This window comes from Anticarsia gemmatalis, chromosome 28 (genome assembly GCF_050436995.1).
Source record: "Anticarsia gemmatalis isolate Benzon Research Colony breed Stoneville strain chromosome 28, ilAntGemm2 primary, whole genome shotgun sequence".
NCBI lineage: Eukaryota > Metazoa > Arthropoda > Insecta > Lepidoptera > Erebidae > Anticarsia > Anticarsia gemmatalis.
In genome coordinates, this window is record NC_134772.1 from 3,948,963 (window position 1) to 3,961,465 (window position 12,503).

At 35.1% G+C, this 12,503-nt stretch overlaps 1 protein-coding gene across 1 annotated transcript in view; it reads right to left on the reverse strand.

The window, feature by feature from the left end:
* The window catches only part of LOC142984948 (fatty acyl-CoA reductase wat-like), a 37,148-nt gene that overhangs the window by 10,850 nt on the left and 13,795 nt on the right, over positions 1-12,503 (reverse strand). The window contains exons 2-3 of the mRNA XM_076132850.1: positions 7,677-7,869; positions 6,269-6,527 (exon numbers count right to left, since the gene is read on the reverse strand). Coding sequence (XP_075988965.1) covers positions 6,269-6,527; positions 7,677-7,868 — 451 coding nt within the window. The 5' untranslated portion in view covers position 7,869. The remainder of the gene's footprint in view (positions 1-6,268; positions 6,528-7,676; positions 7,870-12,503) is intronic.

A 12,503-nucleotide genomic window follows, 5' to 3' on the forward strand; every position in this document is an offset into this window, starting at 1 on the left:
TATCTAGGTGAAAGTATTAGAATGACACTACTTTACTTGGTTACAAGTGCTATTAAATAAAATAGGTGAAATTATTAGAATAACGATTACAGTCAACTTGGGTAACTTTGAATCATTTGGGTAACATTGACAGTGGGAATTTGAACTAGTTCCGATTATTTTTTCATATGAAACCAACACAATTGATAAAAGTTTGCAAAACTAAAATGAATCTTTATCAATTGTGTTGGTTTACCGAAATAATTCAAAGTTACCCAAGTTGACTGTACTTATATACATTTGACAGCCGAAGTGTAAATTGATTGTAATTTAAATAAGCAAAAAGCAATTCTTGCTCGTCTTGGGCATCGAACCCATGACCTCGCGATCTGCATTTGCATACATTATCGCAAGAATTTAAGGAAAAAGTATATAACAATAGGCTATTACATGGGACTAAATTAATGGCGAATAAAACGCGGGTGTAATTTATACACCTCTGCCTACCCCTTCATTTATAACAGGCATGATATTAACATATTTATGTCCTAATAACTAGCTGACCCGCGCAACTTCGCTTGCGTCACATAAGAGAGAATGGGTCAAAATTTTCCCCGTTATTGTAACATTTTTTACTGCTGCTATGCTCCTTTTGGTCGTAGCGTGATATATAGCCTATAGCCTTCCTCGATAAATCGGCTGTCTAACACTGAAAGAATTTTTCAAATTGGACCAGTAGTTCCTGAGATTAGTGCGTTCAAACAAACAAACAAACTCTTCAGCTTTATACTATTAGTATAGATACTAAATGTAGGCATCGGTCTCCTCTCGTAATGAGGGAAGGGTTATTCCTATGGAAAAAATAAAACAATAAAAAAGCAATGATATATTTATTACATTTCAAACACCAAATAAATAGTATAATTTATATAATTTTATATAAAATAACAAATACAAAGTAAGAATTACAAAATAACTTTTTCTACGACGCGACTCGCCTTCAGACTTATCCTGCCATCTGTTGACACAAAAGTGAAACTTTAGTAACAAAAAAAAAAGATTAAATTCGTTCAAAATTATAAGTCCCAGTATCTTGGCTTATGAATAAGTGGTAGATACTATATCTAGTAGATAAAGTAATAGCAAATGTATGACAAATTCTGCCAATATTCTACTTGATAACCTATCTGGTAGTTATTCATAGCTGTGAAACTGGTTTTAAAACTTGGTTATTAAATAAGTAACGAGTATTTTTTATTAGTGAAATAATTACCTACTCGTTTTTAAACGAACATATGAATAACGCAGAATATTGTTTCTTTTTTCTTGTTTTCATATTCTGCTTCAAACGGGAATCGAACCCTAGTATCAAAGCCTAAATATTAACTGAAATATTCAAGTATTCAAATTCACACTATTTTGTCCCAAATAATCCCTTGCTCACACCAAACTTCCTTACCCATTTCATAAACCAAAACAAAGACCCAAAAAACCAAAAAGCTTCGCTATAAATTTGACATTTAAAACAATATGGCCGCTATAATAACATGACAGAAGTTGTCACTGTAACGTGAGTTCATTATATTAATTTGCTCTATAACCCTATAATAATACCTACTGTCATTGCACGTGCAGCACTCAAAATTCATTAATAAAATGTCTTATAGTCTAACAACTTAGTAAAGAGCCTTATATTATGCAAGATTCGCGACTGAAGGATATAAATATAATTCATCATTAATATCATTGGACAACTCACACACGGTCATTTGATTCCAAACTAAGCAGAGCCTGTGCTATGGAAAAGTAACTGATAAACATACTTATATGCTTACATAAAAATCTCTAATATATAAAATTCTCGCGTCACAGTTTTCGTTGCCATACTCCTCCGAAACTGCTTGACCGATTCTCATGAAACTTTGTGAGCATATTGAGTAGGTCTGAGAATCGGCCAACATCTATTTTTCATGCCCCTAAGTGACTTTTTTTATGGCAAAACAACGTTTGCCTGGTGAGCTAGTACTTATATAGATAAATTGACAACCAGGCTCAGAACAAATACTCGTGCTCATCACACAAATATATTTGTCTCGGATGGGATTCGAAGCCACCACACGCGGCGCTACGGTTACTGTGGCGAGGTGACAACGTTCATCACTGCGCCAAACGTGCAGTTGAAACCATTCATTATAATCTAGGTATATCGTAAGCAAAGAATCTCTACTAAGTTGTTGGCCTATAATGACAATATAATTACATCAATATATTTCACATCTAATTCACTATAATTTTAAATCAACTTACCTTATAAATAATCACCTTGGTTTTCCCGTAAAACACACGCAAAAACAAAATGCACAAACAAACAAAAAATATAAAAATCCATGCAAAAACACAATGCTGTATTTATGGCAAGCCATAGACAAAAACCAAATGAATGAAACTTTATACGTCAATGTATAATTTACGAGGTGGAATAAGAAAATGTGATACTTTTAAATATAAGTAGAGGATATATCTTAATTCACTGAATGATAACACACTTTTAACTTTTAAAAGAAATCTTTTGAATTCGCACATTTAAAATCTACAGTATTAAATACTCATAAAGATATTAGGTCGGGGAAAAAGTCTTTTCGCATTATAGTATGTATGAACTTGTAATAAAATATTTTCTCTACACAAAAAAGCTCGATATTTGGGTACCTCACGAGCTCACTGAAAGAAACCTAATGAACCGTGTACTTATTTGTGATTCTTGAAGCCAAAGAGATTTAATTACAAGTTCATACTATAACATACTATAACGCGAAAATACCTTTTCCCCGACCTAATATTAAACTAGCATCTGCGTTGTAACATAAATAAATAAATTAAACCCATTAATATCCCACTGCTGGGCAAGACCCCTCAAAAAGACGCCTAAAGATATTTTTTATAAAAGCACCCGTTTTAAATATAGCACTATTATGACTCAAAATAATAATGATGAGTATGAATTTTAGTTCAAATAGTAGTGAATAAACTCTAGTCCGTATTTGTATAGTAATTGAAGTATATTTGTCTATACGTCTCGGGCAAAGTCCAAAAACTATGTTCAACAAAACTTCACTTTTTTATTATTTACTAGAAGCCGCCCACGACTTTGTCCGCGTGGAAACCCTTCCCGTGTAAATCCCAATCCCTTGGAAACTCCGGGATAAATAGCCTATGTTATTCTGAATCTTCAGCTACCTACATACTTAATTTCATCGTAATCGGTTTTGTAGTACTTGCGTGAAAGAGTAACACACATCCATACATACTCACAGACTTTCGGATTTATAATATTAGTAGGATTGTACACCTAGCTTCCGCCTACGACTTCAGCCGCGAGATAAGTTTTTCCGGGGTAAATAATCCTATGTGAGCTATCTGTGTAGGTACTAAATTTCATGCAAATCCGTTAAGTACTTTTTGCGTGAGAAAGTAACAAACATTGACACATGTATTTAATATCTATCCTCACAAACTTATTATCAAAAAGGTATTTTATTTTTAATTAATTAATATTTTTTTGACGTAAATAATATCCTTTTCTCTACCATAAAAACTGACTCTTGTAATATTTTAATAAAAAAGTCGTACTTCATGTATAAATGAATGTTAAATTGTTTTAAAATCTCGCAATTTTGTGCAAACATGCAAATGTTTGCGGATGGATCATAATGAAAAAGATAATCATCTTAATCAAGATAAAAAAACGTAAATATTTTTATTTCGTAAGAACAATGAACAATAACCAACAAAAAAATATTTTTTGTAAATAAATCACACAGTTTTATTTCAAGTAGGTAGTTTTAAATCTATATTAATTATTAATTAATTAATATTATTAATCTATACTAATATTATAAAGCTGAAGAGTTTGTTTGTTTGTTTGTTTGTTTGTTTGAACGCGCTAATCTCGGGAACTCCTGCTCCGATTTGAAAAATTATTTCAGTGTTAGATAGCCCATTTATCGAGGAAGGCTATAGGCTATATATCATCACGCTACGACTAATAGGAGCAGAGTACCAGTGAAAAATGTTACAAAAACGGGGAAAATTATGATTCTCTTATGTGACGCAAGCGAAGTTGCGCGGGTCAGCTAGTCTATACTAATATTATAAATCTGAAGAGTTTGTTTGTTTGTTTGAACGCGCTAATCTCAGGAACTACTGATCCGATTTGAAAAATACTTTCATTGTTAGATAGCCCATTTATCGAGGAAGGCTATAGGCTATATATCATCACGCTACGACCAATAGGAGCAGAGTGCCAGTAAAATATGTTACGCGGGTTAGCTAGTATCTTAATAATATTTCAAAATAAAATTTACATCACGTGATTAATTAGCGTTGTAGATAATTATTGTATCTTAAAAAAATATTTCAAAATTTTTTAACAGTCTACTAGACGAAAATGGCGTAAAACAACATTTCAATGACCGTCTATGATTTACTTTCAGTATATTTTTGTCAGTTTTCTAACGAACACGCTTACAATTACCGTGAAAAGAAATTACGCAAAAATTGATAACCTCTTTCACTGCCTGACAACGTGGCATATTACAGGTATATATTTTAGCCTAAAGACGTTTAAAAATATCAACACACATACACAACAAACGCAAGCTTTAAATTATTAAATAGGTCCAAAAGTTTCTCGTTTTATTGTATCGCCTTTTAATACTGGGAAACGATCTGTGGATTAAGCAAATCTGTGGCTAATGTGGTCAATCCATAGTGGTATTTGAACTGGGCGTCTCCGTGCTTCGGAGAGCACGTAAAAAATCAGTTCCGGTCGTTGTCAATTAAGATAACAGTCGTTAAGCCACGTCAAAGGCCTTCGGGCGGCTTGAACAACTTTGACACTAGGTTGACCACTAACCATACGATAAGAAGAACTCATCTTTAGATCTACCTCGGTAAGCGTTGCTTAACCTGAAAGATCGGCTGTTGTTACTTAGCCACGGGCACCTTAATAGTCGAAATCCGGTTTTAAAAAGATCTTTGTCTATTTAAAATCATGTAGTAATTTTCTACAATGTAAATAAATAAATAAATAAATTTAACCCATTAATGTCCCACTGCTGGGCAAGGGTCTCCTCCCGTAATGAGGAAGGGGTTAGGCCTTGAGTCCACCACGCTGGCCAAGTGCGGGTTGGGGACTTTGCATGCCCTCAATAAATGTATTAAACAATTTTTTAGGCACGCAAGGTTTCCTCACGATGTTTTCCTTCACCGTTGGAGCATGTGATAATTATTTCTAATACACACATAACTTCGAAAAGTCATTGGTGTGTTGCCTCGGGTTCTACAATGTATGTTACAATAAATTAATTAAGATTGTTGAATGCATTTATTGCAAAATGCATTTTTAATGCATCGTTCCGGTATATTATTTTAGCCTTGTTCCTTATTTTTATCTACCACAGATCTTTATATAAATAACTTTATATAAAGACTGTTGAACCGATTTTAATTAACTGCATATAAGATAATCTATACTAATATTATAAAGCTGAAGAGTTTGTTTGTTTGTTTGAACGCTCTAATCTCGGGAACTACTGGTCCGATTTGAAAAAATATTTCAGTATTAGATAGCCCATTTATCGAGGAAGGCTATAGGCTATATATCATCACGCTACGACCAATAGGAGCAGAGTAACAGTGAAAAATGTTACAAAAACGGGGAAAATTATGATTATCTTAAGTGACGCAAGCGAAGATGCGCGGGTCAGCTAGTCTAATTTAATATCAGTAACATATGAAATTCAATTTCAAAATATCCTTTATTTTGTAAACTTCGTAAAGTATTTGAAATTGTCAAATATATACCTAAAACCTAGTCGAAAATTAAAATAATGTAATTTTTATTGAAATATTATGTGTAGAGTCGTGTGTTGAAGTGTAAAGGGAATAATTAATTATTTAATAAAATACAGTAAACGAACCTAAAATTCAACATTTTCGAACTTTTGGACCTAAAATTTAACATTTTTATACCGACGTTTACGTATGTCATTTAAAGTTACTTCATAATGGGCGTATTTTCGACTTTAGTAGTTTTTTTTTTTATAATTGTAAATATTTTCTTTTTTGAAATAGTCATAGTCTAGCTTAGTATTTATTTGTATTATAAATCATCTGATTCCTTAAATTCTTCTCCTTTTCGTTCTTCTACTATTTAAAATCGTTTTACAATCGTCAAAAATACGCTCATTTTGAAAGAAAGCTCAGAAAAACCATGCAACAAACTCACCTTTACCCAAAAACCCTGACCCGCCCGTCAAGAACACACACTGGTCTTTATAAAACCCTTGTATTTCTGTCTTTGGCCCTTTACCCTTAGTTAGTTTCTGTTTCTCTTCCTCTCTCGCGTCTCCCTTATCTTCTTCGGCGTAGTATGTGTTCTGGTTGTCAGGAACGAATTCGTGGTCTTCCGAGTAGTCCAGGATCGGGGCTGTGGGGTTCATGGCTTGGTTTTCCACTTCTGCTATGCGTGTGTAGGTTTCTAACTCCTGGGAATGATAAAGAATGGTTGAGACAATATTTTTTACACTATAATGTTCGTCTAACCGATATTCGGGTATGGAGTTTCCTTGAAAGAATTTGTTTATAGTGTCGCGCGTGTGTGCACAATACTCAGGTACACTTTCTATTCCTTCACTCTCATAGTCCGTAGCTTCTAGGAATGATGAAAAGGCTGGTTTAACGCGAATACGCATTTTTCTTTGAAATACCTAACGTTTCGGCGCAGGTTACACTCGTCGTGGTCGCAGGCTGACCCCTAAAATGCGTGTTCGCGTCAATTCCCATATCCTATTATACCTATATAAATCATCCAACGCAAAAATTGCAAAATTATCTCTATTTGTTCACTTTAATGACTATATGACTAAACCCTCGGAAAATACAGGTACAATGTTACGAAACTTTCAGTAGAAGGCCGAGACTAACAAGTAACAATCCAAAGAAATGAACCAGTATCATAAGAATGTAAGAATGCATTATTTCATTGCCATTCGCGGGAGATTTCGTAAATTATACAAATTAAACTACCCATTTATAAATGCACCAAATTAAATTAAGACTACTATAATAAAGTTTTTTGTTTATATTTAAACTTCCTCTATTATTAAAACAGAATTATATTTAGTTTAAGCACAAAGCAAGTGCTTTTTAGGTAAAAAATTGTTTTGAAAAACACACGTGCATTTTGAAAATACTAATTATATTTTTGGAAGCACTTTTTGCAAAAGTCACGTGTTGATTTTTATGTAGAGGACTCGGGGTTGAATTAAGGATATTTTTTAGATATACATAAGGTGTAATTACTAAGTTTTTTGTCTAGAAATGTTTCAGAGTTTGTCTAGAATGTTGAAGAAACCAGCCAACTGTGCAGGACTTTGTTTATAGTATCCAAGTGTATGCACAATACATTGGTATACTCTTCCTTCACTCTCATAGCCTGGTGGGACAGGTACCTTCCGGCTATTTTTTTTCACTACACAAAAAAGCTCGATATTTGGGTACCTCACGAGCTCACTGAAGGAAACCTAATGAACCGTGTACTCATTTGTGATTCTTGAAGGCAAAGAGATTTTATTACAAGTTCATACATACTATGCGAAAAGACTTTTTCTCCGACCTAATATTAAGTGACTTACATGCAAATTGTCCTGCAGCTCCTTGCTCAGATTCCTGACGTTCTCCAGCTCTTTCAGCTGCTGTTCCGTGGGTTTCCCGTACACATCTATTTCAATCTTCTCTCCCCTACGCTGGGCTTCGATCCATCTCTCCATACGGTCCTTCGTGAGGCCGGTCTGCATCAACGGAGATTCTTCGAGCGTGTGATTCATTCTGGGAAAGAAAATCTGGCGTTATTTGTGGATCTTCTTATCGTATGGTTAGTGGTCAACCTAGTGTCAAAGATGTTCAAGCCACCCGAAGATTACTGACGTGGCTTAACGACTGTTATCTAAATAGACAACAAACGACGCTCAACTCGAATACCAGGAAGCGGTCACCCATCTACGGAATGACCGCGCCAATGGTTGCTTGACCCAGAGATCGTTTTGCGACCGGTATGCGCAACTGGCTATGGGTGCTTCTAAAGAGTTTTTAAGTGATTAATAACAATATTACTCTTAAATTTTTGACCCGAAATTGGCAATCATACAATAAATTGCTTTTGAGTGAGAACTTTCAAAATATTGTTATTTCCAAACCGCCAGAAGTTGAATTTTATTTAATTAACCTTAAAAAAGTGATCAAGATTTTACATAATAATATATTTATGCAATAATCTGCATTCGCTGGTGTAAAATGGTGTTGCAAATATTTCGTTGCAAAAGCACAGCAAAAAGAAAAATGCTTATTTTAGTTAAAAGTTGAAAACTTTAGTTTTTAATATACTAGCTGACCCGCGCAACTTCGCTTGCGTCACATAAGAGATAATGGGTCATAATTTTCCCAGTTTTTGTAACATTTATCGTTGCTACTCCGCTCCTGATATAGCCTGAATAAAGCCTTTCTCGATAAATGGTCTATTCAACACAAAAATAATTATTCAATTCGAACCAGTAGTTCCTGAGATGAGCGCGTTCAATCAAACAAACAAACTCTTCAGCTTTATAATATTAGAATAGATTCGAACCTTACATTTGAGTTTTGTAAATTTTTAATCTAAGAGATCCGCGCGGCTTTTGCTTCTCAGTCACAAAAAAGTGTCGCGGGGACTTTTACAAACATACAAACAACGGACACAAATTACAAATCGCACAAATAATTGCTCCTATGGGAATCGAACCTACGACCTCCCGACGCAATGGCATTGGCGTGGTGACCTAAACCACTGCGCCACGGAGGCAGTCAAATACGATTATAAAAAGTGTTTGACCCCGGAAACAAATAAAAGCAAGATGCCAGACTATTATATCATTAATTGCATATTAGATTATTCAATTGTCAATTATGACATTAGTTATTGAGGTTAATAACCTGTAGACGAACTAGATTCATCTTAATTTATATATTTTTGGATTTATAAATATTAATACCTATGTAATCTGTAAAACATTTCACTGAGATTTTAGTCAGAAGCTAGCCGGTTAAGACATCGGTGAGGTTTGAAACTTTTGGCGCGAATTGAACAAATATGGCGTCTTAGTCATTTGTTTTTTTAGTCCTTTTTAAGGTTCCGAGCACAAAGGGTAAAAACGGGACCCTAGTATGTACTAAGACTTCGCTGTCAGGCTGTATGAATCATGATAGTTATACAGTTGAGATTTTCACAGATGATGTATTTCTGTTGCCGCCATAAAAAAACATATAAGGCGAATCCAGCAAGCGTGATTCTTTTTGGCGCTTTTATTTAAAGGTATAAGGCTTTTTAGCATGATTGCGGTGCTTGAAAAGTTATGACTATTAAAAAGAATAACTGTTTTCGGAGTTAAAAAATGTTTATTAAAGTCTAAATTAACTACTAGAAGCTTCTAAATGGCCGGCAATTATGATAGCAAAGAAAACGTTAACGAAATCCTAGACCAAAACGATATAATTTTATAATCGCTATAAAACAAGATCCACTGTTTAGATGTTTTCTTCCGATAGAGATAATTGATTGTTAATAACAAAAAACTGAATGAATCCATATTTAAATATGGTCAATTATTATATTTACCCAATTTGGGAAATAAAATGAGGCTTTTTTTCGTTAATTAAGTTTTTGTTCGGTTTCCTTGTATGTCAAAAGATTTAGCGTTTCCTGCACGTACCTATGAAATAGTCATTTAAGGGTCACACTATAGATATTTCTAGAATAATAATAAATTTAACCCATTAATGTCCCACTACTGGGCATGAGTCTCCTCCCGTAATAAGGGAGGGGTTAGGCCTTGAGTACACCACGCTGGCCAAGTGCGGGTTGGGGACTTTGCATACCTTTAAGAACTATTTTAAAGAACTGTCAGGCATTCAAGGTTGCGTCACGATGTATTCCTTCACCGTTTGAGCATGTGATACTTATTTATATTACACACATAACTTCGAAAAGTCATTGGTGTGTTGCCTCGGGTTCGAACCTGCCACCACTTGCGTGGGAGGTACCAACTTATACCACTCGGCTATCACGGCTTTTTTTCTAGAATAATAAATTAATAAATATTTTTAGCCCACGCATTCGCGGTCGTCAGATTCCAAACTAAGCAGAGCTTGTACTATGGTAACTAAGTAACCTTTTAAGAGTTTAAAATTAATATTTTTAATATTTTATTCGAAAATGACAGCCGGGACCCACAATTTAACGTGCCTTCCGAAACACGGAGGAACTCGATATGTATAAGATGGTCACCCATCCACAAATCAACCTCGGCAAGCACGGCTTAACCTCAGAGATCGATCGGCGCAGCTGTTGTTAACTAAGCCACGAGCTCCTCTAATTCCACACCCGTTTAAAACCATTAAAAAAATCTATTTGTATTCTCAAACCGGACATGATTCAACAATGACTTGTTATTTTCTTATCAAATAAGTCTAGAAAAAACCATAGCTTTGAAATGTTATAAAAATATCTAATAATATTATGGACAGTGCGAGTAAAACCGGTATTTTTACATGATATATACAAATCTATGTTTTATATTTATTTATAGATATTTTCCGTTAGTTAATTAGCATAAAAGAATGCTTATCTTGGATACTAGTGACTTATCCCGACTCTGCCTTTTTTCCTAGACAACTCCCGCACTAAGAATTGCTCTTGTGTCGCGGGGACTTTTACAAACACAGAAACAACGGGCACAAAGTACAACCAGACTCGAATCAAGTATTTGTGGATCGCACAAATAATTGCTCCGTGTGGGAATTGAACCCGATCTAACGACGCAATGGTAGTGACGTGACGACCTCTTTACCACTGCACAATGGAGGCTTCGGGAATCGAAGAAACCTTATCATTAGTCGTACACACTACAAGCTGGCTAGTCTTACGCCCGGTTTCTGAGTACATTTAGCGGTAGTTTATCTATTCAATAGCGTTTTTTTACATGAGTTTAAACGCTATTGTATAGATAAACTACCGCTTAATCTATACTAATCTATACTAATATTATAAAGCTGAAGAGTTTGTTTGTTTATTTGTTTGTTTGTTTGAACGCGCTAATCTCAAGAACTACTGGTCCGATTTGAAAAATTCTTTCAGTGTTGGATAGTACATTTATCGAGGAAGGCTTTAGGCTACATATCATCACGTTACGACCAATAGGGGCAGAGTACCAGTGCAAAATGTTACAAAAACGGGGAAAATTTTGTGACGCAAGCGAAGTTGCACGGGTCAGCTAGTCTATATCTATATACTAATATAAAGCTGAAGAGTTTGTTTGTTTGATTGTTTGATTGTTTGTTTGTTTATTTGTTTGTTTGTTTGAACGCGCTAATCTCGGGAACTACGGGTCCGATTTCAAAGATTCTTCCAGTGATAGATAGTCCATTTATCGAGGAAGGCTATAGGCTATATATCATCACGCTACGACCAATAGGAGCAGAGTACCAGTGAAAAATGTTACAAAAATGGGGAAAATTATGATTCTCTTATGTGACGCAAGCGAAGTTGCGCGGGTCAGCTAGTGTACCTAAGAAACCGGGGGTTAGTAATCACATAAAAATGCTCTCAAGGCCAATCACTTGATACCTGGTTTTACCAAAACGTAATCGTTATACAATAACTGCGAACCGGTTTTATAATAAAAGATAGGCTAGTATTATTTTATTGGGAACTCTCGCGAATCTGGGCGAAGTTCGTAATGAAAAATGTTTTTTGGAAATTCTAAAAACACAAAATTTTGTTTACGTTTACGGCCTCCGTGGCGCAGTGTTTAAGGTCGCCACGCTACTACTAATGCGTCGGGAGGTCGGCGGTTCGATTCCCACTCGGAACAATTATTGTCGGACCACAAATAGTTCAAACTTCTACTTTGAGTCCGTTGTTTGTATATTTTTAAAAGACACAAGAGCAATTCCTTTTGTGGGAGTTGTCCTTAAAAAAAAGTCCGACTTTTGCCTGCCCTCCGAAGCACGGAGACGCCCAGCACAAATACCACTATGCGGTCACCCATCTATGGGATGACCGCGCCAAGGTTTGCTTAACCCGCAGATTATTTACCAACCGGTGAGCGTAATTGGCTATGGGCGCCACTTAACTAAAGATATACTATATTTGATGTTCCTTCGCCACTAACCCAAAAAAAAATAAAATACACTACAGGTTCGATTCCCAAATATAGAATTTCTCATTATGTCCGAATTTCCGGCTGTTTCCTTGAAAGTCTATGACTTTGACATTGACATCTACCGATCTGGTGTATGACATTTTCAAAAAAGGTCAGACAAATGATCCAACCTTATGTCGCGTTGGAGATAAAAAACTGGTCGAATTTTTTTATTAATATTGTTTATTTAAGAAACATTAAGTAATGACTACATTTCCGCCCGCGGCT